At 32.3% G+C, this 21,587-nt stretch overlaps 3 protein-coding genes across 3 annotated transcripts; 2 read left to right on the top strand and 1 right to left on the bottom strand.

Annotated features, from left to right (window-relative positions):
* Window positions 1-10,715: 10,715 nt before the first annotated feature.
* Window positions 10,716-13,564, top strand: LOC110714217 (GDSL esterase/lipase At4g01130-like). The gene is made up of 5 exons (XM_021892709.1): window positions 10,716-11,243; window positions 11,409-11,630; window positions 11,835-11,992; window positions 12,156-12,426; window positions 13,169-13,564. Exons 1-5 carry the CDS (start codon window positions 11,015-11,017, stop codon window positions 13,435-13,437), a joined length of 1,149 nt encoding a protein of 382 aa, XP_021748401.1. The 5' UTR covers window positions 10,716-11,014; the 3' UTR covers window positions 13,438-13,564.
* Window positions 13,565-13,682: 118 nt separating this feature from the next.
* Window positions 13,683-16,223, bottom strand: LOC110714218. The gene has a single exon (XM_021892710.1). The coding sequence runs from the start codon at window positions 15,113-15,115 to the stop codon at window positions 14,069-14,071; it is 1,047 nt and encodes a 348-aa protein (XP_021748402.1). The 5' UTR covers window positions 15,116-16,223; the 3' UTR covers window positions 13,683-14,068.
* Window positions 16,224-17,308: 1,085 nt separating this feature from the next.
* LOC110714220 (protein CURVATURE THYLAKOID 1A, chloroplastic-like) lies at window positions 17,309-20,991 on the top strand. Its single transcript, XM_021892713.1, has 5 exons — window positions 17,309-17,627; window positions 19,335-19,429; window positions 19,511-19,618; window positions 20,171-20,242; window positions 20,744-20,991. Exons 1-5 carry the CDS (start codon window positions 17,462-17,464, stop codon window positions 20,807-20,809), a joined length of 507 nt encoding a protein of 168 aa, XP_021748405.1. The 5' UTR covers window positions 17,309-17,461; the 3' UTR covers window positions 20,810-20,991.
* The last annotated feature ends 596 nt before the right edge of the window (window positions 20,992-21,587 follow it).

Raw genomic sequence — 21,587 nt, 5'->3', positions numbered from 1 at the left:
AAGCCCTATATCCCTTAATTATATGTCTACTTTTAAAATTACACGGAAATTAAGAAAACTTAGAAATTCCTTAAAATTCATGATTGAAAAGTACAAAGCGCATTTGGGGTGAGAGAGAGATATATAGTGAGGAAAAAAAATGCGGATTAATTGGTAACTATTGAAGAGATAGAGAGATAAATTGTTAGAAAATAATGTCAAAAATACAAATAAATAAAATAAAATTAATGACAACTCATCAAAAAAGGGGAATATTGTAAAAAAATAAAAATAAAATAAAAAGACGTGTGCATTTTAAAAAAATATAAATATACATCTAATTTTGAAATCCCAAAAAGAAAAGTAGGCATTTATTAACGAACAGATGGATAATTGTACTAGGTTTTACCCCTCTTGGCCTCTTAGGCTCGTACCCCAAAAAAATTGTCCTATTGAAGAATATAATGAAAAGTAACAACGTACATGGTATAATTTTGATGGATCACGGTTATTATAGTTGTATATTAGTCTAAAATTATATCCAAATCAATTGAAAACTTGGTTTGATATGATTCAAATGAAGAATAAGTGTGTTCAATTAAGATTTATAGTTAAGTATAATTTGTTGAGGATATTTAGATTCATTGGCACATACAAGTATAATATTATTTGTCCATGAAAACATTAAAACTTCATTTTTTTTATTTTTTTATTTTATTTTTTTACTTTAAACATGACTTGATGTTAAATCATATTCATACCATAAATTACATGACCTTGCTGTACTTAATACTTATGCCACTATCCATACTTGCCTTATTCTTTTTTAAGTGTTACTTGTGTCAAACACTAATAAATCTTATTAGGTCTAATTAAAACTTAATAAGAATCATCTTATTTACAGTTCTACAGATAACAGGAATAAAAAAAATAGAGAGGAATTCTAAAAATGATAGGCTTTGCATTCTATATCTTCTGTTTTTATGGTCAAACTTTTAAAACACTATTTTTTTATTTTTATTTTTTTGAAATAAAATTGATTCATAAATAAAGTCATACGACACTTTCAAAACACTAATATTAAATCCTCATTACTAAATAAAATTATTTTTTAAAAAAGTGAGATATTGTTGAATATGCCTCTGTGTATAATTTTATACTCCGTAATTCCGTATTATGAAGTACTATTTTTAGAAACGATGTGATAAAAAAATATTGTTGGTCAAAGCAAGTCTTAGGGGTTGTTCACTTCAGCTTAATTTCAGTTCCAGTTAAGTTCAATTCAGCTCCAGTCAATGTTCAACTCTTAATTTTCTTCTCTCATAAAATATTTATTTTAGCTCTTTTAGTTCAGTTTAGCTCCGATCAGTTTACTTCAATAATTATGAATAGACCCTTAAAATTGCATAATACATAAAACGGACATTATTACTACCTCCGTTACATATTATTTGCTACGATTTGACATAAATTAGAGAGAGAAAATGTCTACTCATTGCAAATACGGAGTGATATGTAACAGAAATAGTATTAAGAGACCAAATAGTAATATTCCGATAAAATTGTTAGGAAAACTTTTGTATACACTCGAAATTTTCAGTAATTTACTGTATATCGGGTACACTTTTGTCAGATTTAGTGTCACTTTTGTCAAATTTATCAACGAAGCATAAATAACTCTTATATATCAGGGTAACTTTTATGCGTTTTAGTGTAAGTTTTACATATTTTATTATCACTTTATAACGGACACATCCGTTTTATTTAAAAGTTTGTGAAATTGTTAAGGGTATATAGTCAACGTTACGGAGTGTTGTTCCAGTATTTGCAGATTATACTGGATGCCAGATCGGACGGTTGACACGTATCCATAAATACGTACAATGGTGGAATAATAAAAAAACAATAAAGAGTGAAGTCGGAAAATCTAGACCGGTGATTGAGCTAAAGATAAAGGTCTGAGAAAATGCCGCGTCATGCGGTCTGTTGTCCCACGTGTAACGTAAATGGTGTGGTGACCCACCACCGTATTATCATCATCATTATACCAATTGGGCTTAGAATAGGCCCACATCTGACGCATGTTTCAAACTCCTACCAATCACCACTTTCATCGGACGGGAGTGCAGCATGCCACGTCTGTCCATTACATTGTACTTGATTCTATTTTAGGCCTTTTTGATTTTACTATTGAGCATTTCTATTAATTTTTAATTGCAATAAAATGATGCAGAGCATATTTGTAGAATTTCTTACATACACTCGGGTGTACTGTCAACTCAACTAATTCAAGATTAGTTTTTACTCTTTATTTGATAAATAAATGAAAAAACAATCATCGAAAGAGTACAAAATATTTGGTATTTATAGTGTATTTATAGTGTGAATGTAAATACAAATATTTCTTTTCTTATAATAGAAATGGTGCAATATTTATGATACTTCTTTAGATGACAAGTGGTGCAATATTGAAAAAACGGAGGAAGTATAAGTTTGACAAGTAAAATTAGTTTTATTAGTTACAAGTAAACATCAATAAAGATCAATCTTGATTAGTTCATTCAAGAAAAACAATTTAAATAAAACAAGGTCTTAGTTTTTCACAACCACAAACTAAAAGTCGATAGCATGACCATTTTCATGAAAAAAATCCAAATAAAATAAGTATATATGTATATAACTATTTCGAGGTATTGCATATTTACATATACAAGTTAATTAAGTCAATAGTTCACAGTTTTTATCTTTTCAACATCATATGTAGCAAGAGCCAAAGATAATGCACAGTAAATTAACCGTTCAATACTACCCCGTGATATATCAACTCCTAAAACTAAAGTTATTACAATTTATACAGATATTTCAGTAAATATTTGCCAAATATCAACGTTTTATATCGATGTAGATTATGCAATCATGATTGACATACATTTTTAGAGTTTTTCTTTGTTATTGTTATCATTAAATTCTACTTGAATTGTTAATACAAAGTATGTTATATACAACTTCTATTTTACATTATTTGTAACGATTTAACATAAAGTAGAGAAAAAATAAATCTAATAATTACAAATAATATAAATTATAAAACAGAGGTAGTACTTATATTGGTTACAGTAATCTATATTTACAGTAAGTAAATTTGATTACGGATTACCCCAGCAATTTAAATTTACCCGCAAAAAGAAAAAGAAAGGCGAAAAATGCGAAATTGGTTAGCTGACGTAGCAGCTTTAAATAAAAAAGTAATAAAAGACGCGGCGGTTCAAACAGACAGGGTGACGTGTGATGCAGATGCAGGGTCTTATACGCAACTAATTATGGGGCCCAGTATGACGTGGACCCTAAGCATTTTTATTTTTGAAAAGCAAGGGTGCTATTTTTTCTCATCAGATCTCACAGATCTGCATATTGGGGAATCTTCTTCATTTTTTTTTTTTTTTGTTAGAATTTCTAAACGGTTGAATATTCAAACCTATTTTACACAATTGTCCTTAACTTTTATCGTATTTATACTTATACCCCTAATGGAAAGAAGTACCAGTAGTACTCCGTATTTAAAATGTATTGATACATACACTTCGTCAACCCGTCGTATATGGCTTAGGTGGCCTGCATGCATGTGTATTGGCCCATTAGATAGGCTTCTTACAATATGTTAAACCCGAAGAAACCCATATTTTTTTTAGGTGATCAAAATTGACACGACCCGATCCGATTCAAAAATTAACCCAAACCCATTAATTTTTTTTGTGGGTTTAAACACGAAGTGTCAAGGCCTGACATAACCCGATTTTATTTTAATTAATTTTTTATCTCCTCTAATATTTTTATCTATCCTCTAAGGCTCCAATGGGGTGTTGTAAAAGGTTTTTTTTTTTTTTTTTTTTTTTGGACATGTTATCTCTAGCATGTACTTATATTAGTTTAAGATTATAATCAATGAAGATCATAAAAAAGTTGTTTAATGAAAACTAAAGTTAGTGAAGTAAATATATTTTTATGATAGTGATCTCTTCTTATTTATGATACTCCGTAATATGTTAATTATGCTGAAATGATTGGAAGATAAAAGTATGTCAATTATTCTGAAAATAGATTGCATGTAATTTCATCAATTCTAACTAACACATTCTATAAGAAAAACGAAAGAGAGCATTAAAAACGTGACACTACCCTTCTAAGACTGTAAGTGGAGAGGAGAGGGGTCATGAAAGGACAATTTGAGGGACAATATAGTCTTATACTTAGGGCTTGTTCTCTTTAGATTCTTTTTAGTTCACTTCAGTTCAGCTCTTATAAGTATAATTCATTTCAGTTTTTAATTTTCTTCTCTCATAAAATATTCAGTTCAGATCCAATAAGTTCAGTTTAGTTCAATTCATCAGTCAATAAAAACAAACCCTTCCTAATAAGAAAACAATATAATTCCTCTTTTATGTACTAATAGTACATTTTTTTATATTCCTCATTTTAATCGGCATATTTGTCAATGTTGAAGTTCGAATACTGACATATACCACTACAAGAAAATAACCTTTTCATAGCGATTATTTTAACCTTTAGTATCGATTGTAATTGCAACAAAAATCTTTCCCAACGAATATGGTCATTCGATACAATATCCCCCGTTGCCTTAGCCTTTAGTAGTGGTTTTCGATATCGCCGGGGTTGGCCTCAATAATTGATACAAAAAACTATATCCAATCGTGGTGATTATTGTAGCGATTACAATCACTATAAAAAACATGCGTATGATCTTTACAAGATTCGAACATGCAACCTCAAACTATTATATTAAATGTTTCACCAATAAACTATGACATATTTTATGTATTTTTTGTCAAACAATATTTTTATATATAGTGTTGAAAAGGCTTTTCGTATCGATTTTAAGGATTTAGTGGCGATTGTAAATGATACAATTTATCAAAATTATATAAATGTGTAAAAATAGTGTGGATATGTATTATTATGTTTTTCGTATCGATTTTATATGGGAAAACCATGGCGATTGTAAAATGATACGACTTCCTTAATTAATTCACAAACAGACTTGCATATTGTAGCGAATGTACAATCACTACGAAATAATCGCTACGAAAAGACATTTTTCTTGTAGTGTACAGAGTATTACTAATGTGTACTCTCTCTGTTTTTAGTTAAGTGCAGCATTCTAATTGATAATTTGTCAATGCATAACTTTGACTAACTTACAGAAATAACTGTTAAGAAAATAAGTTTCAAGAGCGGAACTGGCAATAAAATCTCAATAGAGACTATCCCAAGATGCTCCTATTACCAGATATCTAATAATATTTTTTAATTATTTATAAGTATTAATTATAAAAAGTTGATATTTGAAAACTATGCATTAAGACGATTCTTAATATGACTCTATTTTTTTTTTGAGGGAAATAATATGACTCTATTTAGTTTTAAGTGTAAAACAAAAACATTGATTATACTTGTGCATGTGAATGTCAAAGTCAAACCAGGACACTTAGATAAATACAGAGGGAGTGTAAATTATAAAATTTTATTTTGAAAATTATTAAGACGATTTTAACAAGTTTACTCTTATATATAAAACACAAATATTATCAATGTGTTGCACACTTGCACCTAAATGGTGCAAAAACCAATTTTAAATACTTAAATAAAAACAAAAAGAGAAATTTTATACTAATATTTTTTTATAAAAATACGAGAATAATATGATCGGAGGAATTACTTTATTCAATTGAGAAAAATCTACAAAAACTCAACCAACAAACATTTTTTGTCGCAAAACTAATTATATGCTCGGTAAAAACTAAAAAGTCATGGAAACAGAACTTTGATGGTCTAGCTAAATGACATCTTGTGTTAGCATGATGTCACATCTACGAGAGCATTGCTTTAATGAGTTATTATGAAGCTCATAAAATAATTTGTGGTGAAAGACTACACGCTATTGTAGTCTCGTATAGGGGTGTACACCGGTCCAAAACCGGACCGGACCTGTTTGGACCGGGGACCTGAATTGGGTAATTATGAGGATCGGGGACCGGACCTGAATTAACAGGTCCGGTTCCGGGCTAGACCTGAAAAATCAGGTCCGGTCCAGGTTTGGACCTGAATTGACCTGTTTTGTGATTTTTTTCGTTTTTTTTTTATTTTTTTTAATAAAAAACCTGTTGGGCCTGTATATGGACCTGCGTATGGACCTGTTTTGTGATTTTTAGACCTGTTGCATAATTTAATAATTACATACAAACCAAAATTATTAATCACAAAAGTACAAAACTACATAAAGTCTATAAAAGTATAAAGTCCCAATTCTCAAACACCAAAAATACAAATGAGTCCACCGAAAGTACAAATGAGTCCACGAAAACTCATAACATTACATAAATTCTCTTAAGTCTCAAGTACTAGAAATACATAAATTCTCCAACGAGTTGTTTTCCCTTTGATCGCGTGATTCACACTAATGAGTCCACGAAAACAACTTCATCGTCTACATCGTTAGATTCACCACGTTGCACCTCTAAATAAAATACAATATAGAATATGTTAAAATATATTAATGATTGATAACAATGAAATAATAAATTTGGTGTAACAAAATTTCAAGTACATAAAATTATTACTACCTTTCTCTATTTCCTCTAACTCTTTCAAAGTTTCTTCCACATCAACAATTGGCACTTCCTTAGCTCTAAGCCAATCTTGTGTGCAAAGTAGCGCTTGAACCATCTTCAATACAAAAATATTACACAAATATGTATAAACAAAGTCATATTAAGATATAAACAAACTTGATTTTATAAAATAAAAAGATAACGATGCATTACCTTAGGAGTTAAAGAACTCCGAAATGGATCTAGAGTACGACCTCCCGTACTAAAAGCAGATTCCGATGCAACGGTCGATAATGGGATGGCTAGTATGTCACGTGCCATGCGATTAAGAATCACATAACGCTGACCATTCTTACCCCACCATGTCAATGCATCTTGTTCTTCCTCCTCAGGCCCTAATTGATCATTTAAGTACCTATCCAACTCACTTATCGCATACCCACTTGTCCCCTTCAATCATTTTGCTCTTTCTTTTAGTTTCCTCACATAATCGGAACCCACTCCTTTACTATTATCAATATCCATTGACATATTATCTCCACAATCTGGAATATTAGAAGTAGCATACATTTTTCTATATTCCTCAAATAAAGAGTAAGCGAACTCCTTCACATCATTAGCAAGTTTTGTACCCTTTTCCGGTCCATGCATGTCTGTTAGTGTCAATTCAACAATGATCATCTTAGAGTGAGGGTCGAGAAGAAGAGCAACATAAATGAATTTATTCATCTTATCCACATCCCCCCAATACTTATCAAACTTTTTTTTCATTGCAATGGCCATAGCTTGAAAATTCAAGTCCTCACTTTGTTCCCAATTATTCAACATATCATACATAGAAGCAATTTCTCCTAAACCTTTATTAGCTGTCACATAATGGGAACCAGAAATTCGTTTAGTCAACAGATAAAACCCCTCTAGAAACAAAACTAACCTCTCCACTTTTTCCCAATCTTCGGGTTTGGGAGGCCTTTCATTGTCATTCAAATCCTCTCCATCAGGAAGAGATAACCCACTAAAAACACGTCGAAACTTCAAAGCCGTTTCCAACATTATGTATGTGGAGTTCCAACGAGTGGGGACATCAAAGGATAAAGAAGATTTTGAATCTATGTTTGCTTTTTGCACAAGATCTTTGAATCTAAGTATTCTTGCAGGGGAGTTCTTAACATATTTCACAGCATTTCTAACTCTATCAATGCACACACCATGTTCTTTAATACCATCCCACACAATTAAATTAATGATATGAGCAATGCATCTAACATGAAGATTTTTTCCATCATTAATACATCCTGTTCTTCTAACCATTCTACTCAAGTGTGCACAAGCAACATCATTTGAAGAAGCATTATCAACAGTGACAGTAAAAAGTTTATCATCAATACCCCAATACTCTAAACATGCCTCAACTGCTTTTCCAATAGCCTCTCCTTTATGACTAGAAATTGGACAAAAATTTATGATCTTTTTATTTAATTTCCAGTCATTATCAATGAAATGAGCTGTAAGACACATATAATTAATTCTTTGTATTGAAGTCCAGGTATCAATGGTCACAGAAATTCTTTGACATGTCTTAAACATTTCTCTCAATTTCTCTTTTTCACTATAATACAACTTTAAACAATCACGAGCAATGGTAACACGAGATGGAATGTGAAATCGTGGACATGCAACTTGCACAAAGTGCCTAAAACCGGGTTTTTCCACATGCTTAAATGGTAACTCATCAACAATAATCATGTGAACCAATGCCTCTCTAACATCATTCAAGTTAATAATCCTACTCCCACACTTTAATTCACCACTCTCATGTTCTTGATCAAAATACAATTTAGTTTGCTTTTCTTTGCCCTTTTCTTTTTCTATATTAATAGGATTACCGAGACATGATTCTGCATGATTTTTAACATTTTTGGAACCATTAAGATTACCATCAGCAGCAAAAGTTTTAGGACAAAACTTACATTCAGCTCGTAGTTTTCCATTCTCGACGTACTCTAAGTAATATTTCCAATACTCAGCTTTCCTCTTACTTTTTCTGTTCCATATATACTCCCGCCCCGCTTTTAGCTTCTTATCAGGAGGCAAAGTAGATTGCAATTCTTCCATATCCTTTTCAGAAAGTGGCTGTGACGTTTGTTCAGAAAAAGAAGCAGACCGTTTGGATTGAGAGCTCTCCATCTACAATATAATTATAGACAATATAAGTAATTTTAAAGTAACAATTATATACACATACCATTTTATAAAAAAAATTAAGAGCAACTTACATTGCAAGAATAAGAATCCGTGGTTCCTCCACTCCCTTGTTAGCCCTAGGCAAGTCTGCAAGAATAAGAACAAGAATAAGAACCCCTGAACTGCATACAAGTATACAACTATGTCTTATGATCTTATCAATTCTAAACAAGTTAGCCAACTCAAATCTGAATTCTGAACTGCATACAACCATGTCTTATCAATTTTGATACAAGTTAGCCAACTTATTTAATCATCTGAGTCTCTTACAAATCATGCACTACGTTTATTTATTTATTTATTTAAATTTGGCCTAACAGAGATTCAAAGGCTGTGAATCTGTGATAGTGTGATCAATTCTAAAACCTAAACCCTAAACTCAAAAAAAACCAAAAAAAAAAACATAAATTCGAAGATAAACCATACTTGTTATCAATTCTAAACATTAAACCCTAAAACCCTAAACTTTAAACTAAAAAAAACCAAAAAAAAAACATAAATTCGAAAGAAATTCGAAAATAAACCAAAAAAGAAAAACATAAATTCGAAAACATTGAAGTAAAAAAAAGAAATTCAACATGCAAACATCAAATAATCATTATAAGCAATTGAAACATGAATAAACATATAAATTCTAACACTTAATTCATTATTTCGAATACAAAATACCCAAACATAATTAGATAATTTAGATTTACATTAAAAAAAAAAAATAACTTACCGGAGAAATGGAAAATCGCGCAGTAGCTGTCTCATGCGGTGGCCGGTGGGCGCCTGGGCTTCGCCTGAGAGAGTGAGGAAGGCAGGAGGTGTCGGCGGTGGGCGTTGCCGCGTTGGGCTGAGACTGGAGACAGTGAGCGTGAGGGAGAGGGGGAGACAGCCAGGGAGTTTGGAGATTGGAGTCTTGGAGAATGGAGATAGTCATATAGCTGTTTGTTAGGGTTAGAATGAAATGAAAGAGAATCGAAGCGTCACTCAAGCAGCTTGCAACGTTATTTTGATTTTTGATTTATTTTTATTTTTTTTTTAAAAAAAAAAAATACAAATTTTTCGGGTTTCAGGTCCGGACCTGAAAACCCAGGGTTTAGACCGGGTCCGGACCGGAACCGGGAACCTTGATTTTTAGGACCGGGACCGAACCTGAATCAATAGATCTGGGTCAGGTCCGGTCCGGATCAGGTCGGTTCAGGTCCGGTTTCAGGTCCGATCCAGTTTTTGTACACCCCTAGTCTCGTAAACACTCATCGGTCATCCAATCATCAATCACAAGTGGCTAGATATTATAGAGTTATAGACAAGATCTAGATCGAAATATTAATTAATGTTGGGCCCAAGCCCAACTATTACAATATTAGTAATTAAATACAAAGTTAGGCCTTCTAAAAATTCTAATCAAAGAGAGAATAAATTTTTAGTTCCTATTCCTAATTCTTACTTACCTTTTCATTTTTTTAAAACTCTTAAAAAAAAAGCCCTCCAAATTTGTATGAATTGCAATATTGCATAGACATCAATACTTCGCATAGACCATTTAGAATAATTTGTTACTTTTATAATCTCAATCTTCACTAATTCGAGTAAGGATATATATTTGATTACGAGCACAAATTAAACTATTGTTGTTTTAAGATATGCATCAATCATTTTTGAACAATTTATAACTGTATTAACCACTATTAATTTCAGAAGGAGAGAACACAAGCAACTTATAAGCTCATGAATTCATGATGATTAAATTTTCGAAATTGAGATGATTGGCAATGCAACTTGAATGATGCATAAAATCCAAGAGTTTAGGATCCATAAACTCGGAGAAAAAATCTAGATCGAGGTAAACTCAAAAACATGTCCAAGATTACCATTCACCTATCAATTATCATCCACCACGAGACCAAAATTCATGGTAGCAAACTACCAGTATGTTTTTGTGGTGGTCCACAGATTTAAAGTTTCATAAGATAATAAAGAAAAAATAAATTGCAGGCATGCTAGCAAAAATAGTATCAAAATTTCAGTTGATCACAAAGCATGCATATATTTAGAAGTGCTTCTATGGTCCTTACCATCATTATTTTCCTAGGGGTAACATAAATTGTTAAAGCCCTAGATTTATAGTTGGTTCTTTGTCACATAACATTAGTCTTTGGTCTGTTTTAGGCACGATAATGGGTCGCGTGTTGGTGGTTGTGGTGGTGGTAGTGGTGGCGGTGTTGAGGGCCGGTTTTTGTGAAGGTAAGTGTGATATAGAGGGAATATTTAACTTTGGGGATTCGAATACTGATACTGGAGGTTTCTTTGCTGCATTTCCATCTCAAAGAGGGCCTTCTGGGATGACTTATTTCAAGAAACCTGTTGGTAGAGCTTCTGATGGAAGGGTCATTGTTGACTTCTTAGGTAAGTTCACTAGATTTGTTTTAATATAAATGTGGACTTAAATTTGGCGACTTCATGTTGTAAAAGGTATCTGAGAAATCTAAAGCTTAAGGTGTGAGTGTAACTATTTTTAGGTACATCCGAGTGTATAATAGACATGTTTTCTGTATGTTTTTTTTTTTTCAGCACAAGCTATCGGGATACCATTTATAAGCCCGTACTTGAAGTCAATTGGAGCTGATTACAGACATGGTGCAAACTTTGCAACAGCGGCCTCTACAGTAAGACTGCCAAACACTTCCTTGTTTGTCACTGGTGTCAGCCCTTTCTCTTTGGCCATTCAGCTTAACCAAATGAAGGAGTTACAATCCAGAGTTCTTGAAATTTCCCACTCTTCTTCCACTAATGGTAGGAATATTATTATTTGACACTTTCTCATGACTCATTATATTTCTTTTTTCCCAATATAAATAATCATAGTGTACACTTAAATATGTACTACAAATAAGTTTAAAAAGGAACAAAGGGAGTAACAACATTTGATATTAATGTATTAGTAGAATTTCACGTATTGTATGTTGTATTGAGAGCTAATTAAAACTTTTATGCTAGTATCAACCCCTCTTCCTTCAAAAAGCATATTTAGCAAAGCAGTCTACACATTCTATATTGGCCAAAATGACTTCACTGGAAATTTAGCAAACCTTGGTATTGGTGGAGTGAAGCAGTTTTTACCTCAAGTTATTTCCCAGATTGTTTATACTATCAAGGTCAGTCCATTATCTAATCTTTTTTTGGGTTTAAGGCCCAAAACAGCAATTTGTTATTGGGCCATAGCATCATGCTCGATTATCAGGACTTAGGCCCAAATACAAAGCCCAATTACTACTTATTTGAGATTTAACTCTTTAATTATATGAAATGAAAATTCAGGAACTATATGGTATAGGAGGAAGAACATTTTGGGTGCTTAATCTAGCACCTATAGGTTGTTACCCAGCATTCTTGGTGGAGCTCCCACACAAAAGCTCGGATATCGACGAATTCGGTTGCATGATCTCCTACAATAATGCTGTGAAAGATTACAATGACATGCTCAAGAATGCAATCCAACAAACCAGAGGAGTTCTCCCTAATGCTTCCATTATCTATGTGGATACTCACTCTGTATTGCTTGACCTCTTCCAACACCCTACAACTTATGGTATTACTCAATTATGCTATGTTAAGTTATTATGATTTAATTATTTCCAACTTAACTCAAAAAGTGATTAGAGAGATATTATGGATTAAAATGATTAATTAAATCATTACTCTATGTATTATGACTAGGTGTCATGACAAGTCATATTATGATGGCTAAGTAGATAATGAGTTAGATTATGAATTGTGATGATTAAGGCAGCTAGCAATGATCAGTATATAATTAAATATTGAGGAATATAACCTATGATAAGTTCATGGGAATAAAGTAAGCTTGCATCAGCTAAAATGGCATTAATCTGGTTGATCTTAATCATGAGCATGACTTCATAACTACCAAATATATAATCACCTGTCTTTTTTAAGAATCAAACAATATTGATCAATCATTTAGGATATATATGATGTTATAGACAGGTTCGATCTCTCAGGTACGGCTTCTAAGACACACTTTACTAAGTAAACTAGCTATTAATCTAACTTTCACCTAATTCACCTTGATGTAACTACTTTACAAATTTACTGATACTCTGTATATTAATATATATCACTTTCTAAGAAATGCTTGTAAATGTTTAATCATTATAATCACATTATTAATCAAGTAGCTATTCTTAATCAAACTACTTTTAGATAACCCTACCTTGAGAGAGAAAAAAAAAAGGAGCTTTTCGTTTTCTTTTTTACTTTGAACTTTGGTTAATTAAATAAATAAATATTAATATATTTGTCATGTGTAACAGGCCTAAAGTATGGAACTAAAGCATGTTGTGGTCAAGGGGGTGGACCTTACAATTTCAACCCTCAGGTATTTTGTGGGAACACCAAACTCATAAATGGAAGCACATTAACAGCAACAGCTTGTGAAGATCCTAGCAAGTATGTAAGTTGGGATGGCATACATGCTACTGAAGTCGCGAATAAGCTTGTCACCTTATCTATTCTTAATGGCTCTATATTCGATCCTCCTTTCCCTCTAAATCGTGTTTGTGACCTCCACCCTATTGGATAAATTGCATAAGCTAAATGGCCGCTTCTTAGATTAGTATTAGTAGTAGTACTAGTTATGTTTTGGCCAGATAAATTGGTGCATAGCATCAAATTGAATTATCAATAATGATGAATTTGGGTAGTACAAATAATCTTTCCAAGATATGTCCTTGAAAGTTGTTGATGGATTTAAATATTTATTGTCAACAAGACTAGTTTATTTCACCATAATTATTCAAAGTCATCATAGACTAAGTGGACAATAATAATATGCTTGTCTCCTTTTGAAATTTCCAGATAACTTCTTTGGTGCATATGCTGTAAATGATGGGTGTATTCCACCAAACTGATTATTTTTGTTTTTGCTAATTAAGCTGCCGGTTTCGGTTCGATTAATATACTTATCATGAACATAATGAATGTACATTGTTAAAGAATCTAATCTCTTTTCATATTGCAAGAAGATCAAGGGAATTTCACAAGCCAAGTATAACAGTAATCAGCAAATTTAGGCAAAATTAACCCTCTTTTTAATACATATGAACAATTTACAGTTTTCCATGCTAAAAAAATTGTACATGTATTAAAACTACACTAACATATAGAAGAAACCAATATAATAAAAATGAAACTTAAACTTACTATTATCAATCTTAAGGAGCAAAGTCATTTTCAAGGACTGCTTGAGTTCTAGAAACCGGGGCCAAAGGAAACTTACTATTGCCAATCCATTTTGTATTAAGAGACTCACTCTTCTCCGATGTTCTTTCCATACTTTGAATCTTTCGCGAACTATATGTTTTGTAACCAAGTACTATACACGAAGCTAACAACATTAAACCAACTAGTCCACCTGTGAATCCAACCACCCACCACACCCACATCGCGATGATTTTCTTCCTTTCTCTTCTTTTGTGGCCTAGAGAGGATGGGAACAATGGCGAACCTCTAGGTAAAGGCGGAGATGGAGGTGAAGGTGATATCGAGTCATTAACTTTAGGCATTGCTATAGCAAAATTCCCTACACCTTGTGACAAACAAACATTAGGCCTTAACATATCTCCCAACTCGACCAAACCACTCAATGGATCAAATCTAACACACTTTTTAAGCTTATTTTTTACATCATCACTATTATTTCTCCCTTGTAATAAAACTTCCCCTTGAGAAAACTTCACCTTAATTGACTCCCCTACTAATAAGGTGATATTAAGCCTTTTCGAGCTCGTTCCTTCACTAGAATCCGAGGCATTATACACCGCGAATCCAATAACTTTTGTAATAAATGTATATCCAGGTAATTCATAGTATTGAGATGATAAATTCCCCAAGTTTTCATACATGATTTCCAATCTTTTCACATAAGGTGTAGTGGTTATTTTTGGTGGTATATCAAAATTACTTGAATTTACACCTTTACTCCATAAAGCACTTCTCCTTAACCTTAATAATGAGACTTTCATATCAGAAAAATTAGCAGGAAGTGAAATGTTGTACAGAACACCTGTGTGAGGCTTTTTGGGTAATGATTTTGCGGAGTAATTATAAAGATAATCATCTAAATAAGTAGGATTATCATCACTAATGTGTGTAATATTGTTTATGGATAAAGAGAATGAAGGAAAAAATGATAAATTTAAGATCATGATCACCCATATAGTAGAGATTGCATACCAGTTTATGTTGAAATTAGCCCACATTGCTTATGATCTTACATTATGATTAATTACTCCATAATTAATCTAAAATGATCATAAAGTTTCAATCTTTTTCAGAAAATCCTCTGATTTCTTTGAATAAAGATGAAAAAATATTGGATTTTTGATGTTTTATGATCTGAATCAGAAAAAAGATGAGAACTTTGAGAAGTGAGATTTATAATGATACAAACATTAAGACTTTTTATTAGTGAAAATAAGATGAAAATGGAAATTTATATGCTTGAAAAAAGGAAAAAGGGAATGGTTGATGAAAAATGTGATAATTAAGGAAATAAAAATGGAAGTAAAATGACACTAATAAGTATAATTACGTAGAAGAAGGGCCATGCTAGACTGTCAGCACCAGAGAAGAAAAAGGGGTGCTTTTTGAGTTGTTCAAAATAAAGGTTTTGGTTTTTATTTCTTGACACTTAGTCAGCGAAGAATACGGACGTAATTTACCAACTAAATAACATTTTTTTCAATAAAAATATGATAATGGTTTTGTTTTGGGTGTTTATAGTAGTTTATATAAATGGATTTGTATAAGTAGGTTGGTACATTTTATAAGTTTGTTTGGTAGATGATGAGGAATAAGAGAATATTGATGATGTACTAATTTTAGCTTTAATCATTGGTGGATGTGTTAGCATTTTGGACTGATAGTTTATTAGTGCTACGTATTGGGTCTACAAACTACATATGCACGTTTGAGTGGACAACTCCAAATACATTTTTAAGAGGCATTATGATATTATGGAATATGGATGTATGAATGTGATAAAGATCAGCGTATTTACTACCTTCGTTAACTATTATTTGCAACAAAGGAATATTTTATATCTCATAAATAATACCCCTTTGTTGCAAATAATAGTTACCGGAGGTAGTAATTTGCATTGGATTATAATGATATTTTTCAATATGTCGATATTTAAATCAAGTGATGGGTAGTATAAAGAATATTTTACCAGAAGTATGTAGTTTGTTATTTGGATACCCATGACCATTTTTAATGCTCAGCCTCTTTGTAGATAGCAGATTTTAACATTGCAATCCTAGTTCCTATTCAAACTCTTGTCAATGTTTTTTTTATTTATTTTTTTTTATTTTTTATATATATATATATATATATATATATATATTGGAATTTTGACACGTTCTTCTATTTTATATTTTGTATCCAATTCTATTAAAAAAATAATAAAATACTCCAATTTATAGTGGGACAATTCAAAATTATTGACATATGAAATTTAATAAAACTATTGCAATGTTATTTTGATATAAAATTACCATAATATTTTCCCTCAAAAAAAAATTACCATAATATAATTTAAGTATACTTCAATCATCCATCATTTGATATGCAATTTAGAGCTTGATAACCATGTTATATAAAAACTTGAATCTTATATTAATTAGATTTTAGAGCTTAATAACCATGGTGATAGAGGAGATAGGTTTAGTACACACATGGGGCTAAAGGTTGTTTTAATGAGAGTTGTTTGAGCCAAAAAGAGAGATTTGACCAAGTACAAACCTCATGTGAAAGTCTTCATTAAGAATGGATTGAAACATTAGTGTGAGTCGAAAAATTGATTGTAAGAGCGTTTTAGAAAAGAGGTTTGTAATGTTGTAAACTATAGTAGTGTAGTATTTTACGGGGTCAATTTACTACCTTTACTTTCAAAGATTCTTAAAAATTTATGTAGTAGTATTCTGATGTTAGTTCTTATTAGCAGATTTACACAAACAACTAATACAACTAGATAGCCAAACCAAATAATTAGCTACCAACTAATACAAACAACACTTAACAATTATAACAATATTGATGTGTTGAAGGTGCTACTGTGCTAGCTAATTAACCTAATTTAGTTGGTTAAAGACTTTTAAAGTGTATTGAAATCAAATCTTGTCTACATCATTATCCCGATGTCAGATATTGTCAACTTAATCTATAGTACTGTACAATACAAACCCACAAAACCATTTAGCTAAAAATTTTATGTTTTGGAATGTTGTTTAAAAACTTTTAAGAAAGTAATTAAATTAAATCAAGTGAAGGAGAAGTCAAACGTGGATTTTGAGATAGGGATTACCCAATCAGGAGCCCTCATCACTCCACGTGTCACCCAACAAAATCACTTTCTTCAATAAACAAAAAATAAATAAAAATCTCATGGATATGCTACGAATGGTGGAAAACCAAACTGAACAAAACCCAAATTTCAGCAAATTCAACAATTTTCTCTCACATTTTCAAGCACCCACCTTTTATATTTTCTGGAGAGAGAAAATTAGCCTGAAAAAGGCCTTATTTTGGGTGAAGGAGGTTAAACAATGGCAGCAGCAGCTTATGCAGGAACTTCATCTTCAATGGCGGCTGCAACTACTGGGTTGCTTCCACGTGTCCACGCTAACCACTCTTCCCGCTTTTTAGCGTTGCCTTATCTTCCTCCTCGTTCCTCTACTTCATCTTTGAGGATCTTCTCCAACAATTTGTCTGGTATTTTTCTTTGCGGCATTTCGTCGAACACCTGGTCTGTCTTGTGCAAGTTTTGCCTTTTTGACTCATGTTGTTTTTGTATTAATTAATTTTGGTTTGATAATTAGTGTATAATTATAAGGGTAGTCTGATTGAATGAGTTGAATTTCAAAGTCATTGTCTTTGAACTACAAATGTTGACTGTTAAGATAGTTACTAATAGTATAACAATGTAATTTGCAATTTGCAACCCTGAAAGGATAAGAATTGAGCGGTTTTGTCGTGTTTCTTCTTATATTCCTGTGAATTAACTATATTTTTTCAGAATTAATCGTAGAATTATTTGTGGGGATTGAGTGATAAGGAAAGCTTGGCAATTTGTAATAATTTCTTAGACTTGCCTTAGTTTTGAGGACTTTAAAAATCCCATATTATTGATCTATTGAAGTGTTCTTAATCATTTAAAGGTAGAAGAAACTTATCATATTGTTTTTTGTGGAAATTGGTACAAGACCACAAATGAGTTGTAAGTTTGTAACCTAATTTTATCCCCAAGTAAAGAGATTCAAAGCTATAAAAGAACTTCATGTTAGCTTAGCTGGGATTCTAATGGGGAATCTCAATTCTGGTCAAAGGGTGTGCCCGTAGGGCTTTCCTTCATAAATAGAAGGGTTGGGTCCTTGCATCCTTATGCGATGGTGCGTGAAGCAAAAAGGACAGACTAGTTCAAATATGAAGGAATTGTAGTTGAGGTTACCTATTAATTGTCCATTGCTGAGAAGATCTAAAATTAGCCTCTTAGCCAAGCCTAATTTGTTGAAAATGGTAGCGGATGCAATTTTTACGAACAATTGTAAATGTCTTAGTTATTATGCTGCCATTACCATTTGCAAGCTATAGGTGTTTAATTATGTGTGGTTTTATCTCTAGCCTGACGGTGCCATGAATTTTTTTGTGACATAAAAATTGTAAATTATAGTGATGAACTCAAGGTGAGGACCTATAAACATACTCTGCATGAATTAATATTTATCAACTAATACTTAATGTGATGGGTGAGGATATATGAATATGTGTACGGAGTATTAATATGTGGCTAAGAATCAGGAAAATGGTAAATATTCACGCATTCTGGTGCAAGTGTATTGCCTCCAATGTGGGCTTTATCTGGATTATTTTGCTTGTTAATTTGTTATTGTCTTTCCACTGTCTACTTATTAGTGTCCGAGTTCCTTAGTTCTTGTAGTTGTGCACTGTGTATTTCCTGAATCGGAATGTCTAGCAATTGATTTTGTGTCGGGAATGTTGATACTTACATGACCCTTTTTGTATGTCTGAGAAATCTCCTTTGCTTGCTTTTTCTAAAAATACTTTAATGCATCTATAGGACTATTGCATACCTTACCTATCAGCTTTCCTTATTCCTGTAATTCACTAATTCTAATGCAATGTTGGTTAAATTCACTTTTAAGCTGTACTTACACTCCTTAATTTATCTATAGAGTTCCCTTGGACATTGTCTTGGGGACTGAGTGAGGACTCTAAGGTCAAATTGAACTAGTGATATTTATATTGGACAGTTTTCTAAAATTTGAACCTTTTTGTTAGACGTGTTTCTACATTCTTTGGTCGTGGTTGTAAAATGTTTGAATTCTGGCAGTCTGGCTTTTTTCGCTGCTTCCTTGCATAGCTGGTACTGAGCCAGTTTTTCTTTTTTAATTTCTGCAGAGTCAAGAAGGTTTTCTTCCCTTCAGGTCAAGGCTTCCTCAACAGAAGATACTTCAGTCGATAGCTCTGAACTAATTAGTGACCTGAAAGAGAAGGTAAGTGTGACTAATGACCTCACATGAAATGCCCACTGCTAGTGTTTTGTCATGGCCTAATTTTTTATTTAACTTCTGCAGTGGGATAAACTTGAAAATAAGTCCACAGTAATTATATATGGTGGTGGGGCATTAGTGGCAGTTTGGATATCTTCCATTCTTGTTGGTGCTATCAACTCTGTTCCTCTGGTATGTGATCTTTTCTGTTCTACTATACCCCTTCTTGGATCTGTCTTCTTGAAATCTAATTACATTTTGCAGTATTTGAATTGTGTCAAACATAAAAATCCTTTCCGAATATATATATCTCCAACAGTATTCTCCCTCTAGTAGTATCTGAATTATATTGTACCCTTCCTATTTGACGAACCAAAAAGAAAAATCCCATTTTTTTATAAGTTTTAAGAGTGATTGATTTAGTGTGCCTCGAAGTTCTTGCTACGTTTCTTTGGTGCTTCCTCTTGAGTTGGCTGAACTCTTGCCATGTATTTACCTAGTTACTGATCCAGCTGATATATACCAAAGAAAAATTCAGGTCTTTCTTTCTTTTTTCTTTTTATTTTTTTATTTAGCCAATATGAGGTGCTCTGTGAATAGACGGTAACTCGCTAAGTTTATTTTTGGGTTTTATTAAGATGAATGAATAGGTTCATTTGAAGAACAAATTTGACAGATATTTTCTGATAATTAGCTTTTTTGAAAGTATGTTTGATCCATAATTTATATGTTTGATATCATCAGCTTCCTAAGATCATGGAGTTGGTTGGGCTCGGATACACTGGATGGTTTGTTTACCGATACCTTCTTTTCAAGGTAATGTTCCTGTTTATTATTTTCTGTTCAGTGAATTTGAGCTGCTTAGTTTTGTTATCTTTCTGAACTGATTGAAAGCAATTCTCCTATATTTGTATGTCCAATGTTCGGCTTCAACCCCGGTACCCTTCTTTCTCTGTTCAGCTAAAGAAAAATAAATAAAGCCTAATGCCCTACTATCTTTAGTTAACATCATCTCATCTGAACCTTATCCCTTGCTCTTGCTTTTCTCGCACTTGCTTAGTTAATGCAAAGACCTTGTGCTACCCTTCTACTGATATTTGATCTCTTGTGCTACTAAACCTGTTGGTTGTATATTGGTGCATATCTTTCTTATAATTATTTTCTACTAAGCCTATAAGAAACAGAGGAGGTCTTTAGGATGATAAAGTCTGCTATTCAGTTTTTTATTTGTGTCAAAAGTCGTTTGATGATTTTACTCACAGCTTCATCTTTATGCTAAAAGCTAAATGACACTGACCTTTTCTTGTCTTGGTTCAGTCTAGTAGAAAGGAACTAGCAGAAGACATCGAATCATTGAAGAAGAAAATTGCTGGAACGGAGTAGAGTTACACTTAGCTACATCTGACTAGCAATATTGCAAATTTGGTTCTTATCCATGTTGTATTATAGGCCATAGAGCTACTATGTATTCCAATTGCTTTGTGTCTCCAGTTTTAGTATTGGAATGTTGATATGGATAAATATACATGCTATTTATATAATTCAAGTGGCTTTTTTTTGCTCTACTTATGTTGCCCTCTGGCTTCCACATTGCGAATCTGCGTGGTTATATTTGCACTATTGAGGACAATCGTTGTTGACGACTTGTTAACGCCTGCAAGATAAAGTTCATTTAACTGCTGAATTCCTGGTGCTTTACTAGTTTACTGGTAGATTTGGTGGAGGAAAAAGGCATACTGAACGAGAAATGGTTGTATGGTCGAGTGAGCTAACTTATCAATAATTACTTCTTTCTTTTTTTTTTTTGGTGAGAAAACAATCAATCATATACATTAAGGTATGTGCACATTCATGCACTCTTGGTGAGGCAATAACCAATGCTCTGAAAATGAACTTCAATTATCAATAGTAAATTGAGAATGCTCATTTCATTTGAATTAAAATACGTACTCAATAATCCGTATTAAATACAAAAAATATGTATATTGTCTCTGGTCAAGTGTCACAATTATTATGCAAAGCATGAATTTAGGGTACATAAGTACGAAGTCATGTTGTACAAATATAAGAAAGGTCAATATAAACTCGAGCTTTTTTTTTTGAAGGAAAACAATATAACACGAGCTTGAGGTTTACCGATTTATGAAAATTTGAAGCACTA

Source organism: Chenopodium quinoa, unplaced genomic scaffold, assembly GCF_001683475.1.
Source record: "Chenopodium quinoa cultivar QQ74 unplaced genomic scaffold, ASM168347v1, whole genome shotgun sequence".
Lineage (NCBI taxonomy): Eukaryota > Viridiplantae > Streptophyta > Magnoliopsida > Caryophyllales > Amaranthaceae > Chenopodium > Chenopodium quinoa.
Note: the sequence above shows the minus strand (reverse complement) of the source record. Positions and strands in the feature narration are given on the sequence as shown.

What these genes read in the sequence shown, in the direction of transcription:
- LOC110714217 (XM_021892709.1), top strand. Translation starts at nt 11,015, where the DNA reads ATGGGTCGCGTGTTGGTGGTTGTGGTGGTGGTAGTGGTGGCGGTGTTG. An exon ending in AGATTGTTTATACTATCAAG is followed by an intron (nt 11,993 to 12,155) that starts GTCAGTCCATTA and finishes ATGAAAATTCAG; the next exon opens with GAACTATATGGTATAGGAGG. An exon ending in CCAACACCCTACAACTTATG is followed by an intron (nt 12,427 to 13,168) that starts GTATTACTCAAT and finishes CATGTGTAACAG; the next exon opens with GCCTAAAGTATGGAACTAAA.
- LOC110714218 (XM_021892710.1), bottom strand. Translation starts at nt 15,115, where the DNA reads ATGTGGGCTAATTTCAACATAAACTGGTATGCAATCTCTACTATATGG.
- LOC110714220 (XM_021892713.1), top strand. Translation starts at nt 17,462, where the DNA reads ATGGCAGCAGCAGCTTATGCAGGAACTTCATCTTCAATGGCGGCTGCA. An exon ending in CTTCTCCAACAATTTGTCTG is followed by an intron (nt 17,628 to 19,334) that starts GTATTTTTCTTT and finishes TAATTTCTGCAG; the next exon opens with AGTCAAGAAGGTTTTCTTCC. An exon ending in ACCGATACCTTCTTTTCAAG is followed by an intron (nt 20,243 to 20,743) that starts GTAATGTTCCTG and finishes GTCTTGGTTCAG; the next exon opens with TCTAGTAGAAAGGAACTAGC.